Raw genomic sequence first — 16,830 nt, forward strand, 5'->3', positions numbered from 1 at the left:
GACCATTTTTCAACCACAGATTTGCCTTAATCATCAAAAGTAATTTACGTTGCCTCCAAACGGAGTATAATCGTGTCATCATTCCCGCTTCTCCCCGCGGTTAAATTCTTCGATTGCTACATGATGGTCACTGGGGTGTAGCTAAAATGAAACAATCTGGTGGGTCAGCATGGACAAAGAGATTGTCGAAATTTGTAACAATTCCGATATTTGTAAGGTTGTAAACCCTGCACCTGCACTCCAGTACGAGAGATGGCCTGAAACTAATCGCCCATGTGAAAGAGTGCACATAGATTTTGCTGGACCTGTATTTATTTCTATGTGGCTCATCTGCGTCGATGCATTTTCACAATTTCCATTTATTGTACAAATCACCACTACTACAACTCATATCTGCGCTATCAGGCATTTTCGCCATTGAGGGAACTCCCGAAACCATCGTTAGTGACAACTGTCCGCAATTTATCGCTGACGCATTCATAGTTTTTTTTGAACAACTTGGAATAAAACACGTAACGTCAGCACCGTTTCTTCCCGTTTCAAATGGACTATCAGAACGTTTTGTCAGAACATTTAAGGCTTCTGTCAAGAAAAAATCCGACGATGGGCTTCGGCTTCAAGCCGCACTAGTAAAGTAGTTAGCTACTTACCGTGCTATGCCCAACGCTGATGGTAAGACACCAGCAGAACTTCTACATGGAATACCGATTCGTACCATACTAAGCCAAATTTTCGAGCAGCAGAGCCAGAATAAAAGGAAACTGGAGAGCAAGCAAGAGTTCCAGTTAAAGCAATCAGTATTCGCAAAAAACTACGCCAGAGGGCCAAGGTGGATAAAGGGTATCATTGCACGACACCTGGGTAAAATGTTATATCGAGTACAGGCACCCAACGGCAGTTTAAAGCGTCATAGAAACCAGCTTTAAACTAGAAGCAGTACTGACTTCGATGACACACACACGCATAAGAGTTTTCAACATATGCAGTTACCTGTCAGTTACCAGAAAATCAGACTCCAATTTCGAATAATCTTCAGACGCAACAACAGATTGCCGAATCTCGTGCCTACTGATGAAACCCAACTCCGTAAGAACTTAAGTATATTGTATAACAAATCATTTTACATACGTACATGTGTACATACTTATATACATTTTGTAACTTTTCCCATATTTATGAATTTGAGGTATTGAGTTTTTTTTTAGCGTCGTCTAAATGAAGAGTGGAGAAGTGGTATATATTGAATACAAATTTAAGTCACCCTTATTTTCTAAGACTTTGAAATAAAATACTTTTTAATCCAACTATGCTTAAAATTAGATTAAGTAGATTATAATAAAACCCTGTAATAGAATGACATTCAATTTGAATAAAGTTGAGTCAAAACTACGTAGCATAATTTCGCTTACCTTTTGTTGTGTGCATGCTGCTTCAATGCTCGTCTCGTTGTCGATTAAAATATTATTTTTAAGATCGACTAATAGGCCATAATGATGGCTTTATTTCACTTCCCACGGCGAAATAAGGCCATATGGCTTTATTTCCATGGGGAAAGTGAAATAAAGCCATAAGCAAAAATTCTATGAGAAATAAAGCCATACGATCTTATTTCAATACAAAAAATAAATGTTGTCTCTTTACCGGAGGTCCGCGCCGTGGTCGCGTTCCGCGCCACGCGTCCAATCTCCTAGCTTCCTTATCCAACTTGGAAAAGGCATAACAAATTTCGCGGCTCTTGTTACCGATGATGTCAATGTCATCGGAGTACGCCAGCAATTGTATGCTCTTGTAAAAAATTGTTCCTGCGCTGTTCAGTTCTGCAGCTCTTATTATTTTCTCCAACATCAGATTAAAGAAATCACATAAAAGTGAGTCGCCCTGTCTGAAACCCCGTTTGGTAGCAAACGGCTCGGAGAGGTTTTTCCTAATTCTGACGGAGCTGGTGGTTTTTCTCAACGACATTTTACACAGCAGTATCAGTTTCGAAGGGATGCCAAATTCAGACATAGCGGCGTATAGGACACTCCTTTTAGTGCTATCCAAAGCGGCTTTGTGGACCAATAGATGGTGAGTGTCGACCCTTTTCTCGAGTGGCTTTTCCAAGATTTGGCGTGTTGTGAATACCTGGTCTATGGTGGATTTGTCAGTTCTAATGCCACACTGATATGCCCAGACAGTTCGTTGACGGTGGGCTTCAGTCTTTCACACCATATTCTCGATCGTGTATCCTATGCTTATAACGATCAGCGGTAGTTAGCGCGTACGGCGGGGTTGCCTTTCTTATGGATTGGGCGGATCGGTATAAGAGTTGATGAATGCACCTTATCAGCCCCTCGCGGCCGTACTTGAATAGCTCAGCTGGCAGGTTATCAGGTCCAGCAGCTTTGTTGGTTTTAAGACGTTTAATTACTATTCGCACCTCGTCATAGTAAGGCGTAGAACATCCACTCCGTCATTATCGACTGCGGGCTTGGGTTCTTCTTTTCCACAACTTTCAGTGATGCTATCATTCTGTGGGGTGGAAAAGTTTTCCCTCCATTTTATATATTTATTTATGACCGTTGCTGACATCGGTCTCTAGGTCCCCATGGTTGTTCTTACAGAAGTGCTCCCTGGTTTTGAAACCTTCCCTAAGTGGCCTAACTGTCTGATAAAAATTTCGGACGTTTTTCCTGTCGGCCAGCATTCTCTGCGTCACATGAAAGATGCAATATTGCATTCCATGCCAAATGTTTTGATGATTATCACAAAAACACATAAAAATTTATTATTTATTACATATTTAATTAATTTAGTTGCTCATTTAACACAAACTAAATTTCATATTTTTTGTTAATAAATATAGTTTAGGTTTGAATACCCTAAACAGAGTATTTTTCAATTTATATTTGCATGCGAAATTCGTGCATGAGAAATACAAGTGGAACGATTGATACGTGCATTTCTTTCTTGCGCAAGAAGTCAACACGGATTGCGCGCGATCCAGCCACACGATTCGGGCCCGCAAGCTGGCAAATAAAAATTTATTCCGACCAAACTATATCGAAATGCACGCATTTTTTCATAGATAAATGCAGAAATGTTTTTTACATAAGTTGTTGTTAAACATTTTCGTCCACGAGGCTCAGAAATTGCTTAAAAGTACAATTTTTTATAAAAAAAAATATTGAAAAGCAAAAACGAAATAGTTTTGTAACGCAAATAACTTCATTGTATAGTTTAATATTTCTTAATTCTGCACCCAAAAAATCTTTTCACTGGGCGCTGCCTGAATATCATTGAAAAATATTAATGTTGGTAAATTCGGTGCCCACTTGAGGAAGCCTTACCCTAGCGTTTCAGAAGAGAATATTGGTGATTTAGTGCATTTTCGAGCATGCAGGTACTCATAAAAAAGAGCAACAATTCAAAAAAGTATTTTTTTTTAAATAAATTTTACACGGTTAACAATATAAACCCCCACCCCCGAATTGTTAACACCGGGATAAAAATGCGCCGATTGGTACCCCTCCTAACAGTTTTGGACGTTTTTTTTTTTTTGTTTTTCGAGTTGTACCTTCAACTAGAGAATTACCAAGTTACTTTATGTACAGATGCACACCAGCTGTGCACTAGGTAAACATTACACAAAAAATTATCAAAAGTGCAATAACGCCATATTTATTTCACTTCCACAGTGAGAAATAAGACCGTACGCAAAAATATGGCTTTATTTCTCAATGTAAAGCAGGGATGAAAAATTAGGTACAATTGTACCTTTTTCCGACGTTTAATGACTTAAAGATGCAATAGGTACAATCACTAGATTTTAGGTACAATCATCTTTTGATCACTTACATACTTACTTGTAGGTTGGGAGAAGCTACGCTTTCATTTTGAAGAATAAACAATTCTAAAGAAAAGTGGTCAAAAGGAAGAAATTATATTATGTATTCTCTTAAATGTTTTACATTGTATTTAAAGTAGCCACTGCGAAAAATTAATACTTTTCTTAACCTCCTCAAATTCGTAATTTTTGTTATATTCGAAATTTGAACCAATTTCTTCCATAAAACGGCATTGCGCCCTATGTCAAATTCAATGGCATTTGCGGTCAAATATGTGAAAACAAATTGTCAAATGGGAGTAAAAATGGTCTCTTGATTGATTAAGATCAGAATAGGTCTTCAGTCGCGCTGCTAAAGCAGCTTGTTTTTTAATTTTTGGCCAATATTATCATCGATAAAACTATGGATAAAGGAAGAAAGTTGTGTAAAAATTTATGACAAATTTTATTGTCAAAATATGGCAATGAAAACCAGCCTTTATTCGCCCATACGCAAGTGTCTAGAATTTCTTAAATTTTTTCGTATATTCTTTATATGAGACAAAATTTGTTTGACCCATATTCGCTTTTTGATTTCTGGAAATATATTTAAAATGCTTTCAAAGTTACTTACGGCAATTCTGATTATTTTCTTTAGATTTGCTGTACCTACTAAAAGGAATCGGATAAATTAGCAGAACTTTCCTGTTGTTTTATAAAAACCTGGATATAAAAGTAAAATGCGCAAGTGTTTTTCGCCAATATTTTTCAGTAGTCAAAATAAGACAAAAACAAAGCTCCGATTGGACTATAGCCTGTAAATATAAGCTCTGTTAAAAAAAAAAATCTAATCAAGTTTAAAGTACATCCATCTTTTATATTAATATTTTAAATAAAATAAATAAAAAAAAAACGAATGATGTAACTTTTTTTAGGTACAATCTGTCTCATTTAGGTGTATTTATTTTATGATATTAGGTACAATCTGAAATTTCCATTTTTCATCCCTGATGTAAAGTGAAATAAAGCCATATGGCGTTATTTCCTATGGCTTTTAGCACGGCATCTACTTCGGCTATGGTAAACATCCAATCGAAAAGTCTGCGTAAGCCAATGTCGAGGCGGCGGTGTCGTTGGCCGTACGTAGCGATTAGGGAACCATTGTACCGGTGAGGGGGTTGCGGCTTGTGTATATCGACGCGGTAAAACCGAAATGGCAGCTCCCGTATCGATAAAAAAGGAAATTGCGGATTTTCGTTCGTTGATTGTTAAGCGACCGATTCAATGCATTTTGAGCTTGAGTCGTTCGCGCCACTTTTGTAACGTTTACAGGGCGGTCAGAAGTTCTCAGTAATATAACCGAATTTTCGGCGATACCAGTACTCATCGGAATACACTGGTGTCTTGCTTCAACGCCGTTCACGTGACTGGCATCGGGACTCCTGCTGGTGGCGGCCGCGTTCACCGCCGAGCTAAGCGTACATTTGGTCAAATCGTTCTGACAGTTTGTTTATGGTACCGTCTAACTCAGTGTTCTTACCCTTTGGTTGGGTTTGGACCGGCGTAGCTGTTGAAGGTGCTGATGTTAATGTGTTGCTTGACTCGTTGACTCGTACAGCTATTTACTTGCAAACTGATGGTGTCCACGATGGCATCTGCTACTTTTAAGTACTGTTCTGCAGATCCCGAACAAGCGGCTACTGCGTCTTGAACGTATATGTATTGGCCATCGTTTGGCCCAACTGCGTTTCGTTCAGCATCTGGTTGAGCCGGCGTTATTGGCTGTCGGTGAAGAATGTGATTAGTAGGCGTTTTACGAAGTCGTAGCGACCTTGGTCGGGTATCTGTCCAATTGATGGTAAAAAGCTTTCAGAGTTTTGCGGTCCTAATGCTGCCATAACGGTGTTAATTGGTCATCAATCGGTGAGGGTTGGTCACTTATTTTCATTGTTTGGTCATTAGCCGTTCCCTTGTTATTCAAACTTAAAATTTTGGGTTGAAAATTTGATGTACTATCACCGCATTCAAGCATTTCTGAATAAAACTTTGTATTTGCAAACGATTGGTCAGATTGGCCACTAGTTTTCATCGTTTGGTCATTAACCGTCCTCTTTTTATTAACCGTTCTCTCTTTACTTTTTATTCAATTTTCAAATTAAGGGATGCAAATTTTGGGTGCCAGCACCCCATCCAAGCATTTACGAAAAAAATTGTATGCAATCAATTGGTGACCAATCAGTGAGGATTCGTCACTCATTTTCATCGTTTGGTCATTATCCATTTTTTTTATTGAAATTTCGTGCATATACTTCTTTAGTAAATGTTTAGATATCGTACTAGCACATACAATTTTCAACACCCAATTTGGAAAATTCAATGTGGCTGACGACCAAACGATGAAAATGAGTGGCCAATCCTCTCACCCATTGATCACCAACCGATTGCATATAGGTTTTTTTTAATGCTTGAATGGTGTGCTAGCTAGATGGAGCCGTCAACACGAGTTTATAAAACATTTCAAAGTTTTATAAATAACTTTGTATAGAGCCCCTGGTCTGACACTGAGAAAAGGCTTTTTCGAAAAAACTTCTCAAATCGTTTCATGAGAAATGACACACAAAGAAGATAAATGTTTACGAACTGAAGTATTTCCTCTCTCATACACCCTGATGACTAATATTTCACGAAATTAAATGTATATAAACTAGACATTCATTTCAAGAAGTTGTCTAATTTTTTCAGCTTTTTTTTGAGAATTTTCCAATAAATTCTTGACCGCTGCACCCGCCATCAAAATTCTTAATATTTACGAAAAAATTAAAAAAAATTGTATTTAAAAAATCATTTCTGCTTAAAAATCATTATAAATAGTGAATTTGCGAGTTTCAATACAATTAACGAAGCAATTAATCATTGTCTGCCGTCAAAGTTCAAAAAAAGTAAGAAAACGAAAATTGTAATTTTGTTCTGACGTGAAATTGTTTTTTCACATTAAAAATATTGCGCTACAGCCAAATGTATATCCAAAACACTTATAAAATCAACTGTATATTAAAATCCAAAATAGTTTATGTAGAGAGCTTGAAACTACTTAAAGCTCAGTTTGTTAACTTAACAAACAGGGAGAGCTATACCATATCCTTAGATCTTTCGATCTTAAAATTTAGGCGAGGAACATGAAAAGACTAATTGCTTTATGGAGAAGTCATATCAAAACCTCTTATCGTAGACGATAGATATTTTAGTCTGCTCAACCAGCGAATATTTAGTCTACATGGAATGATTTCGCTTTAATTTCAATTTATTTAACTTCAATGTACATTGTCTACTGAAATCTGAAATGGTATAGATGAAAGGTATTCACGATCCTCAAGAAGATACTGAAAAGAAATTCAACTTCGAAAAGAGGAGCAGCAGTTGCTTCAAAAAGAAAAATGTATATAAGTACATATAGAATTATAAAAACAAACTATTTTTTTACCTAGTGAAATCGGCAATGGTATAACTGAAGAGCCTTCATGGTCTTTATGAAGACAAAATCGTACTTCGAAAAGAGACCGCGCAATTGCTCTAAAAACTAAAATTCACAGAAATGTACAATTTTGCTTGGTGGTAATTGCTCAACAAATAAATATTGATTTACTGATCTGAATTAAAAAAAATGTATAGAGATCTAAAAGTTGAAAGTTTTTGAGGTTTTACTGTAATCATGAAACGGAGGAGAAATTAAATGAGGCTTATAAAAATATGTATGCCTACAAACAGAGCCTTATAAATTCCTTGTAAGAAGATTGTACTGCCTTTAAAGTATTTATAAAACCAACTGTTCTCAAGCTTATAGTTTTGTGTTATCCAGCCAGGCTCATTAATTTAATAAGGAAATATATGTATGTATTTTCTTTATAACAGTACATACATATGTAGATACTAAATTTTTGCGATTTCCATCCATTTAGAAAGAGAACATCTCTTACGTATGTTTAACTAAATTTTATTTGATTATAAAAACCGTGAAGTTTTTGGCATTTGTAAATTATTTTTGCTTCTATTATGCTCAGGAACTCAGCGTTCGGTGGAATTGCGTGTGCGTGCCACGGATCCACGTCCCTGTCCAAAATGTGGAAAGATTTATAGATCTGCACATACACTTCGTACTCACCTTGAGGACAAACACACGGTCTGCCCAGGTTACAGATGTGTTTTATGTGGTACTGTTGCGAAATCCCGAAATTCGCTACATTCTCATATGTCACGTCAACATCGAGGCATCTCCACGAAAGATTTGCCCGTACTACCAATGCCATGTGCATTTGATCCAAATTTAGCTTCACGTTTGCTAGCCAAGGCAGGTGTAAAAATTTCCCCGGATGATCTGCATGACCGATCTTCATCCGTTAATAGTAACAGTATGAGCGGACCCGACTACCTTTACAGCAATCAACATAAGATTGGAACTTGTGAACCTGTTGACGATCCTGAGGACTTAACAGCTGGCAGCATACATTATTGTAGCACATCTTCTGTAGATGATATCAAGCGAAAGGGTTTATTGAATATGGAACAGGCTAATACCACGCTTGCTCGTATTAAAAGTGAAGCCGCGATTGCTGCTACTGCTGCATTTAGCAAACAAAAAGAATTATCTTGCAGTCACTCAACAACGAACCGGCCCATCATAGATCTTCATCTCTTACATTTTTTAACAGACAATACTTTTGGTGAGTTATTTAAAATCTTTCTTGACCTTTTTATGAAGGGGTTCTTTTAAAATGAAGCCCCCTGATTCGGGGAGTGGGCGATTTCATCTTTTCGCAATTTTAGGTGCGGGATCCTTGTAGTTTTTAAGATATTTAGTATTTTAAAGTTTTTTTTTTACTTGGTTAGTACAGAGCGTGGCAGACGTAGCAATGCAAAATATTTTGAAAAGCCTGTCAAATTGAGAAATTTCAGGAAGCAGTGGTCACACCTTGAATGTAAAGTGTCTTTCGAAAAAGGTTTTTTTATTTCCGAAACGCGAACCGCTGGGAAAACTTCTGAAATCGCTTTTGGGCTGTTCACACAGCGAATGAATTTCTGGCAGTCTTTCTCGAAACAAAACCCAGTGTAGTTGTAGCAATAGTCGAGTACAACATAAAAATAGGATTCGTATAGATACTTGATGCACTTCTTTATTAACAGCTTGACTATTATTCATCAGATTTTAAACGAAACATGTTTTGAAGAGAAGATTTATAGACCCTTAAAATGGTGTATAACAATATAATGTTAGGCTTAGCCTGTCGGGAGTTTTCATCGGTTAAACTTTAATAAGATAAGCCGCTATCTTTCTTAACTTTATCAACTTTGAACAGAGCTGATTTCAATAACTTCTATGAAAGTTGCCAAATGTGTACCATTTACGTAAAAAACATATTTTTTAATAAATTGATACCTCACTTGATGAAATTGCGCCCACGTGCTCCACCTACATATCGGTAGTTTCAAAAAACTCAAAGCTAGCGATAATTTAGGGGGAGTATGTTTTGTCCAATTTCATAAATATTCAATACGAGGATTAAGGAGGCTAAGCACAATTGGTATATAAAATTTGGTCGAGATCTGTCAAGTAGTTTTTGAGATACGCATACAGTGAAACCTCCTTAAGTACCTAACTCGCTTAAGTAACCAATATTTTTGGGCACCGTGAATATTATGATGTAATCTGAAGAAAAGCTCTATTTTAAGTACCTCCCCACTTATTTACCAACCCGCCTAAGTACCTAAATTTTTCGTACCCCAATTACCATTTTACTTTTAAGTTATTGGTCTATAAACACTTCTGAAACACTTCCGCGCCCGAAAAATAAAGTTTAACAAAACCTTTCAAAAAGTTTAACAAATCACGTTAAAATTAAGCAACTTATTTATCAGGCCTTATTAAAACGAAAATGCCTGGAGTTACTGTTTGCTTATTCCTGAGCTTAGTAAATTATAGAAATAAAAAGTAAGCAAGTCAGTAAGTAAAGGCTCTCTAAGGCTGAGTTTTGTCGTCAAAAGTAAGGGTGTTATAGTCTAAGGGCCAATTTCAAATGAATATTTAAACGGCACTTATGTTTAATTGTGGATTGTTGTTTAAATGCCATTTAGCTTTCGTTGGGCTTCAGATCATCTTTGTTTAAATATGCCAAACTATTGGCAGCACTGCTGCTTATTCCTGGAAATTGTTGTTGCATTTGCATGTTTGTTTACATTTCAGCTGAACAGCTGATTGTTTTAGGTGGGATTGATTACACAACCTACCAATCATTCTTGGTTGTTTGGTATAAACACAGGGTTGCATATCTCTTATTGAAATAGTAAAATTGGCCATTTAAGTGCCGACCCTGAAATCGGGCCTAACAGGTGCTAAATTTGAAAACTATTACATATTCTTTCAGGCTGTCAACACATACTCCTATAATAGTTATCTGCCCTTTCGCTAGTTTTTGAATGCATGCAAAAAACGAGTTAGGCATCATGTTATCCAAAATTAGCGTGTTGATCTTGTCACGGAAATGAAGGGACCTAAAGTTCTAGGTCGCCTCCGAACGGCAAATAGTTTTTATGAGAAGCGATTTCATGGCAGAAGTACACTCGGAGGTTTGAAAATGCGACGACCGCGGATCGGGAATTGCGTAGAGCAACATTTGCTGGAACTTTATGTGGGATCTGGATGACAGTCTTCCTAAAACAAATTTGAAAAATGTATTGAAATAGTAACTCTTCTGACTATGAATTTTTGAGAAAAATTATCCTTTTTGACTATTTTAATAAAAATATTTAGCAAAACGAAGAAAAGTTTAACATTTTAACAGGCAGGAAAAACTTAAGCAATTCTTAAATTTGAGCAAAACGGCAACGCCGGTGGCAAACAACATCATTTTGAATTTGGTCCGAAATGATAGATACGTACAACACTGTATTTATTTAAAAATATATATAAGCAATGACTTTATAGAATTTAATTCTTAAGAATGACATAACATTGCTTTATAGATTTTTTTAAAAAGTTTTATTTATGTGTTTATGTGTTTAAATAATGCTACGTACACTTCACTAAATGTTCATGTTTTATTCAGGGTAAATTAACAAGAAGATTAACTACATCAATAATTATGATCGCTTAATTACCCGCATCGAGGTACTTAAGCGGGTTCTTTTAAGTACCCATCCCGTCTAAGTACCTCAAAAAGCTGACATTTTTGGTGAGGTACTTAAGCGGGTTTTACTGTATATGATATAAGTGGGCGATGTCACACCCATTTTATACAATTTTATGAAAAACGAACTTTGTGCTAATGAAGCATGGTATTTAATCAAATTTGAGTAAATATTGATGAATTCCTTAGGGCCAGTTTTTCAGTGTACGGCCGTGGCTTAAACTTAGTTTAAACGCCCGAATTGGCTGGTTAAACTAAGATCAGCCAGTCAAATGTCAGCCAGCTGTTCAATTTAAATTCAGTTAACTTAAACTAAGTTTAAACTGGCACTGAAAAACTGGCCCTTAGTCACATTGCTCAAAAAATCTGAACGTCCGGTACATGCACACAATTCAAGGCCGTGTTTTTGCCCAAATTGCTTAACTTCGACAATTTGTATGAAATTTCATTAAGTGGGGTATCAATTTATTTGAAAATAAATGTTCTCTAGGTAAATACTACATATTTGGCCAAGTCCAACAATATATTTCATATAAATTAGTTTAAAGGTTTAGAAATCCTCTTTTCAAAACATATCTTGCTTTTAAAATCGGATGAAAAATAGTTACGCTGTTAATAGATAAGTTTATCAAGTATGAAACGGTTGTTTTTAAGGGTCATTCCATTGCAACTAGTGGGACATTTTACTACAGAATGGGAATTATAATTATTATAACTATGTCGTCGGAACTTATACAACAGCGAAATATATTTTTTATTATAGTACTATAACCAATGTATAAAATTACTCTAAAAAAAATCCCAAAAGATTTCTTAGTTTTTTGTAACAATAATTTTATTGAATGTGACTGGTGGGACGCTGAAAAGAACTCTATTCTACCCTTGTGCACTCAAGGATGAATTTTAGCCGAAACACTTAATCTTCAATAACGATGTTTTTGTGTTATGAAATATGAACTATACGCTTTCGTTTTCAATAAAAATTAGCTTTATATAATCTTCATAGAAATATTAAAAGATATTTAAAGTTGTGACTTGGGATATCTCATTGTGGCTGGTGTAAAGTAATAATGCATGGAATAAAAGTTTCCATAGACAAAAATTACAACTTCTTTTTATTTATTTTTTATTTTTTCAACAGATTAATGAAATGAAGTCATTTAAAGAGAGGTTACTACTGAAATAGATATAGTTAAGGCATATCTAAATTTATGTCGTTTTCATATTTTAGATGGTATGAGCCTTAAATAAAATAAAATTCACGAACTATACCGAAACTGTTTTTATGTTGTACTTGACTATAGCTGAAACTTACACTAAGGTTTGTTTCGGGTGTATTGCATGACTTTTTTTTAGCACCGTGTAATTATTGATAACTAGAGAATTAAATTCTGAAAATAATTAACTAAAACAATTGCTGACATTTGTTTTAAATTATTCGTTATTATTTCTCACAAACTGGCGATCACCGTCAGACGGCAACACTCGATTAGTTTGACAGCACTTCAAGCAGAAATAAAAATTGCTAGTGCAGCACGAGCAAGTTGAAATATATTTCCGAAATCGATTTGCGCTCTTTCAGTTGCAGTTTAATTTCTGAAACTGATTTCCGAAAAGTGACAGAAAGGTCTTTGTGGCTGTTCACACATGGAAATATTGACACGTCTGACACGCTCTTAAACAACACAATTTGTTGGTCGAATCCAAAACAAAAACACGTCAAAAACACTTCATATCAGTGTAATATTACGTTCATGTTGCGCCATAAACTCGAGTTTAAGGTTTTGTGTTTATGAACATCTGTCAAGCATTCTCAATGTTGTGTTTAAGAAACTCTGAGTTTAATTTGTTTACCTTTTCGTATTCACATTTCTAATGATTTCAAACTTAACTTATTCAATAAAAATTTTTAAACTTGGTTCTGGATTTTTATCACCTTTAAATTTCTTTTTGATAATTTTCATCCACGTCTATGTGCAATGGTCAAAGCAACATCGCAAACAAAATTTAGAAAAAAAAAGTAAGTGCGCCTGGGCCACACTTGAGAAGTGAAACTTACGTTACATACATATCTATTTTGTGTACATACATACATACATCTGCTTTTGCTTAAGGTTATATTTTTTGTCTTTATTCCATATACAGGGTGTCCCAGAAATAACGTGCCAAACTTTAGGGGAAGGTAGGTGGGGGGGTGAACTCCCTGATAAACAAAAAATTTTCAGGTAAAAGTGTCACCGTTTTTGAAATATTTACATTTTTTCGAATTCAAAAAAAGTCGTGCCTTTTCATGTGTTTTCTTTAACTGCAACTACAAACCGGGCAATACTTAGTAAATTTTTTATGTAAAATACTTCCAGATAGTTGCCTCTCCATACTCAAATGCAATGTAGTTAAAATATAAAGGAACCATCATAAAATTAGGACTATTTCTGGATTTTTAACTTTTTGATATTTTCTTCCCCATCTTTGACTATCTCGGATGAAAAAAAATGTACTGAGCTGTAACTTTCTTCTTCTTCTTATTTGGCGCTGTAACCGCCTGAGCGATTTTGGCCGAGTCCAAAACAGCACGCCAGTCATTTCTCTTCTGTGCTAACTGACGCCAATTGAAAATGCCAAGTGAAGCCAAGTCCTTCTCCACCTGGTCTTTCCAACGCAGAGCAGGCCTTCCTCTTCCTCTGTTACCAGCATCGCGGCCCGCGTTGAATATTTTCAGAGCAGGAGCGTTTCTGTCCATCCGAACGACATGGCCAAGCCAGCGGAGCCGCTGAATTTTAATTCGCTGCACTATGTCTATATCGTTGTAAAGCTCATACAGCTCATCGTTAAATCGTCTGCGATATTCGCCATCACCAACGCGTAAAGGTCCGTAAATCTTTCGCAGAATCTTTCTCTCGAAAACTCCAAGAGCCGCCTCATCAGATGCTTTCATTGTCCATGCTTCCGCGCCATACACCAGCACAGGCATGATGAGTGACTTATAGAGTGTGATCTTTGTACGACGAGAGAGGACTTTACTTCTCAATTGCCTACTCAGCCCAAAGTAGCACTTGTTGGCAAGAGTGATTCTCCGTTGGATTGGTGTTAATGCTGGTTCCCAAATAAACGAAGTCGTCTACTTTTTCAAACTTGTAACTGTCAACAGTGACGTGGGTGCCAAGACGCGTATGCTCTGACTGTTTGTGTGCTGACAGGAGATACTTCGTCTTGTCCTCGTTCACCACCAGACCCATTCGCTTTGCTTCTCTATCCAATCCCGAGAAGGCAGAACAGACGTAGCCCTTGTTTTTACCGATAATATCGATGTCGTCGGCATACGCCAGCAATTGTACGCTCTTATAAAGTATTGTGCCTGAGCGGTTCAGTTCTGCGGCTCTTATTATCTTCTCCAACATAAGATTAAAGAAATCACACGAAAGGGAGTCCCCTTGTCTGAAACCTCGTTTGGTATCAAACGGTTCGGAGAGGTCCTTCCCTATTCTGACGGAGCTGGTGGTATTGCTCAACGTCATTTTACACAGCCGTATTAGTTTCGCGGGGATACCAAATTCAGACATCGCGGCATAAAGGCAACTTCTCTTCGTGCTGTCGAAAGCGGCTTTGAAATCGACAAATAGATGGTGTGTGTCGATCCTATTCTCGCGGGTCTTTTCCAAGATTTTGCGTATTGTGAATACCTAATCTATGGTGGATTTTCCAGGCCTAAAGCCACACTGATAAGGTCCAATAAGCTCGTTGACGGTGGGCTTCAGTCTTTCGCACAATACGCTCGATAAGACCTTGTAACCTATGCTTAGAAGGCTAATTCCGCGGTAGTTGGCGCGTACGGCGGGGTCGCCTTTCTTGTGGATTGGGCAGAGCACACTTAAATTCCAGTCGTCGGGCATGCGTTCATCTGACCATATTCTGCATACGAACTGATGCATGCACCTCATCAGCTCCTCGGCGCCGTACTTGAATAGCTCGGCTGGCAGGCCGTCAGCTCCAGCAGCTTTGTTGTTTTTCAGCCGCGTAATCGCTATTCGTACCTCGTCATAGTCAGGCGGTGGGACAGCTACTCCATCATCATCGACTGGGGACTCGGGTTCGTCTTCCTCACTACTTTCAGCGCTGCTAACATTCAGTAGGTTATAAAAGTGTTCCCTCCACAATTTAAGTATATTCTGGACATCGGTCACTAGGTCGCCATTGTTGTTCTTACAGGAGTTCGCCCCGGTCTTGAAACCTTCCGTAAGTCGCCTAACACTCTGGTAGAATTTTCGGGCGTTCTTCCTGTCGGCCAGCATCTCAAGCTCTTCGCACTCACGTATTTCGGCCTCTCTCTTCTTATTGCGGCAAATACGTCTCGCTTCCTTCTTCAGTTCCCTATAACGGTCCCACATGGCTCACGTTGCGCCCGATCGCAGCGTGGCCCTGTAGGCGGCATCTTTTTTCTCTGCGGCTTCTTGACATTCCTCATCGTACCAGTTGGTCTTTCGGGCTCGCTGAAATCCAACTACTTCTTCGGCGGCGGTACTTAATGATCGGGAAATGTGGTTCCACTGCTCGCGTACGTCGGATTGTTGAAGAGTGCTCTCAGAGAGCAGGTGTGTGAGTCGAGTGGCGAATAAATTGGCCGTCTGTTGTGATTGCAGCTTTTCGACGTTAAGCTTTCCTTGCATTGTTGGGCGGACATTTTTTGCTGCACAGAGGCGGGTGCGTATCTTGGCTACAACAAGATAGTGGTCCGAGTCGATGTTTGACCCTCGGAGTGTACGTACGTCCAAAACGCTTGAAGCATTCCTTCCGTCTATCACAACATGATCGATTTGGTTTCTCGTTTTTCGATCTGGAGACAGCCATGTAGCTTGGTGGATGTTCTTATGCTGGAACCTAGTACTACATATTACCATATTTCGGGCCCCGGCGAAGTCGATCAGCCTCAGTCCGTTATCGGACGTTTCGTCGTGGAGGCTGAATTTTCCGACAGTGGCGCCAAAGATCCCTTCCTTGCCCACCTTGGCATTAAAATCGCCAAGCACGATTTTGACATCGTGTCGGGGGCAGCGCTCATATGTACGTTCCAAGCGCTCATAGAAGAGATCCTTGGACGCCTCATCCTTCTCTTCCGTCGGGGCATGGGCGCAGATGAGCGAGATGTTGAAGAATCTAGCTTTGATGCGGATTGTGGCTAGACGTTCGTCCACCGGGGTGAACGCCAGTACTCGGCGACGGAGTCTCTCTCCTACCACGAATCCAACACCGAATTTGCGCTCCTTTACGTGGCAACTGTAGTAGACGTCGCAAGGCTTCACGCTTACTTTACCTTGCCCCGTCCATCGCATTTCTTGGATGGCGGTGATGTCAGCCTTTGTCTTCCCGAGGACATCAACCAGCCGGGCAGAGGCACCTTCCCCATTAAGGGTCCGGATATTCCAGGTGCATACCCTTAAATCATAGTCCTTTATACGTTTGCCGTGGTCGTCATCAGAAAAAGGGGGTCTCATCCGAGGCTGTTTGCTTCTTTTCATTGGGCGGGGTTTTAACGTGGCGGGACCCAAACCCAGCGCTCGCGAAGTTTTACGCCTTCTCACTTTAGCTCGCTCCCAAACGGGTGTTTGGTTGCTACCCAGAGGATACGTGGATATAAATATCCGGACGTTGTGAGCTGCGATTTGAACCGTACGCACAAGAATCGCTTCTGGCCACTCCCAGGTGAATGGCAGTCAAAAGTTTTCCACTTCTGCGCACGGAACCATCCTCCTTTGGAACTTTACATTACATAAAAAATTGCTCATTTAATAAAGATTTCAGAAAGGTGCCACACTTACTGTTTTGAATAGAAAATAAATAATATAAAAAAAA

At 38.3% G+C, this 16,830-nt stretch overlaps 1 protein-coding gene across 1 annotated transcript in view; it reads left to right on the plus strand.

Moving 5' to 3' along the window:
- Positions 1 to 656: 656 nt before the first annotated feature.
- Positions 657 to 16,830, plus strand: part of LOC118736004 (protein abrupt) — a 95,103-nt gene continuing 78,929 nt past the window's right edge. Inside the window, exons 1-2 of the mRNA XM_036466109.1 lie at positions 657 to 672; positions 7,864 to 8,523. Coding sequence (XP_036322002.1) covers positions 657 to 672; positions 7,864 to 8,523 — 676 coding nt within the window. The remainder of the gene's footprint in view (positions 673 to 7,863; positions 8,524 to 16,830) is intronic.

The sequence above is a fragment of the Rhagoletis pomonella genome, unplaced genomic scaffold (genome assembly GCF_013731165.1).
Source record: "Rhagoletis pomonella isolate Grant_MI unplaced genomic scaffold, Rhpom_1.0 Rhpom_scaffold_00003, whole genome shotgun sequence".
NCBI classification, from domain to species: domain Eukaryota; kingdom Metazoa; phylum Arthropoda; class Insecta; order Diptera; family Tephritidae; genus Rhagoletis; species Rhagoletis pomonella.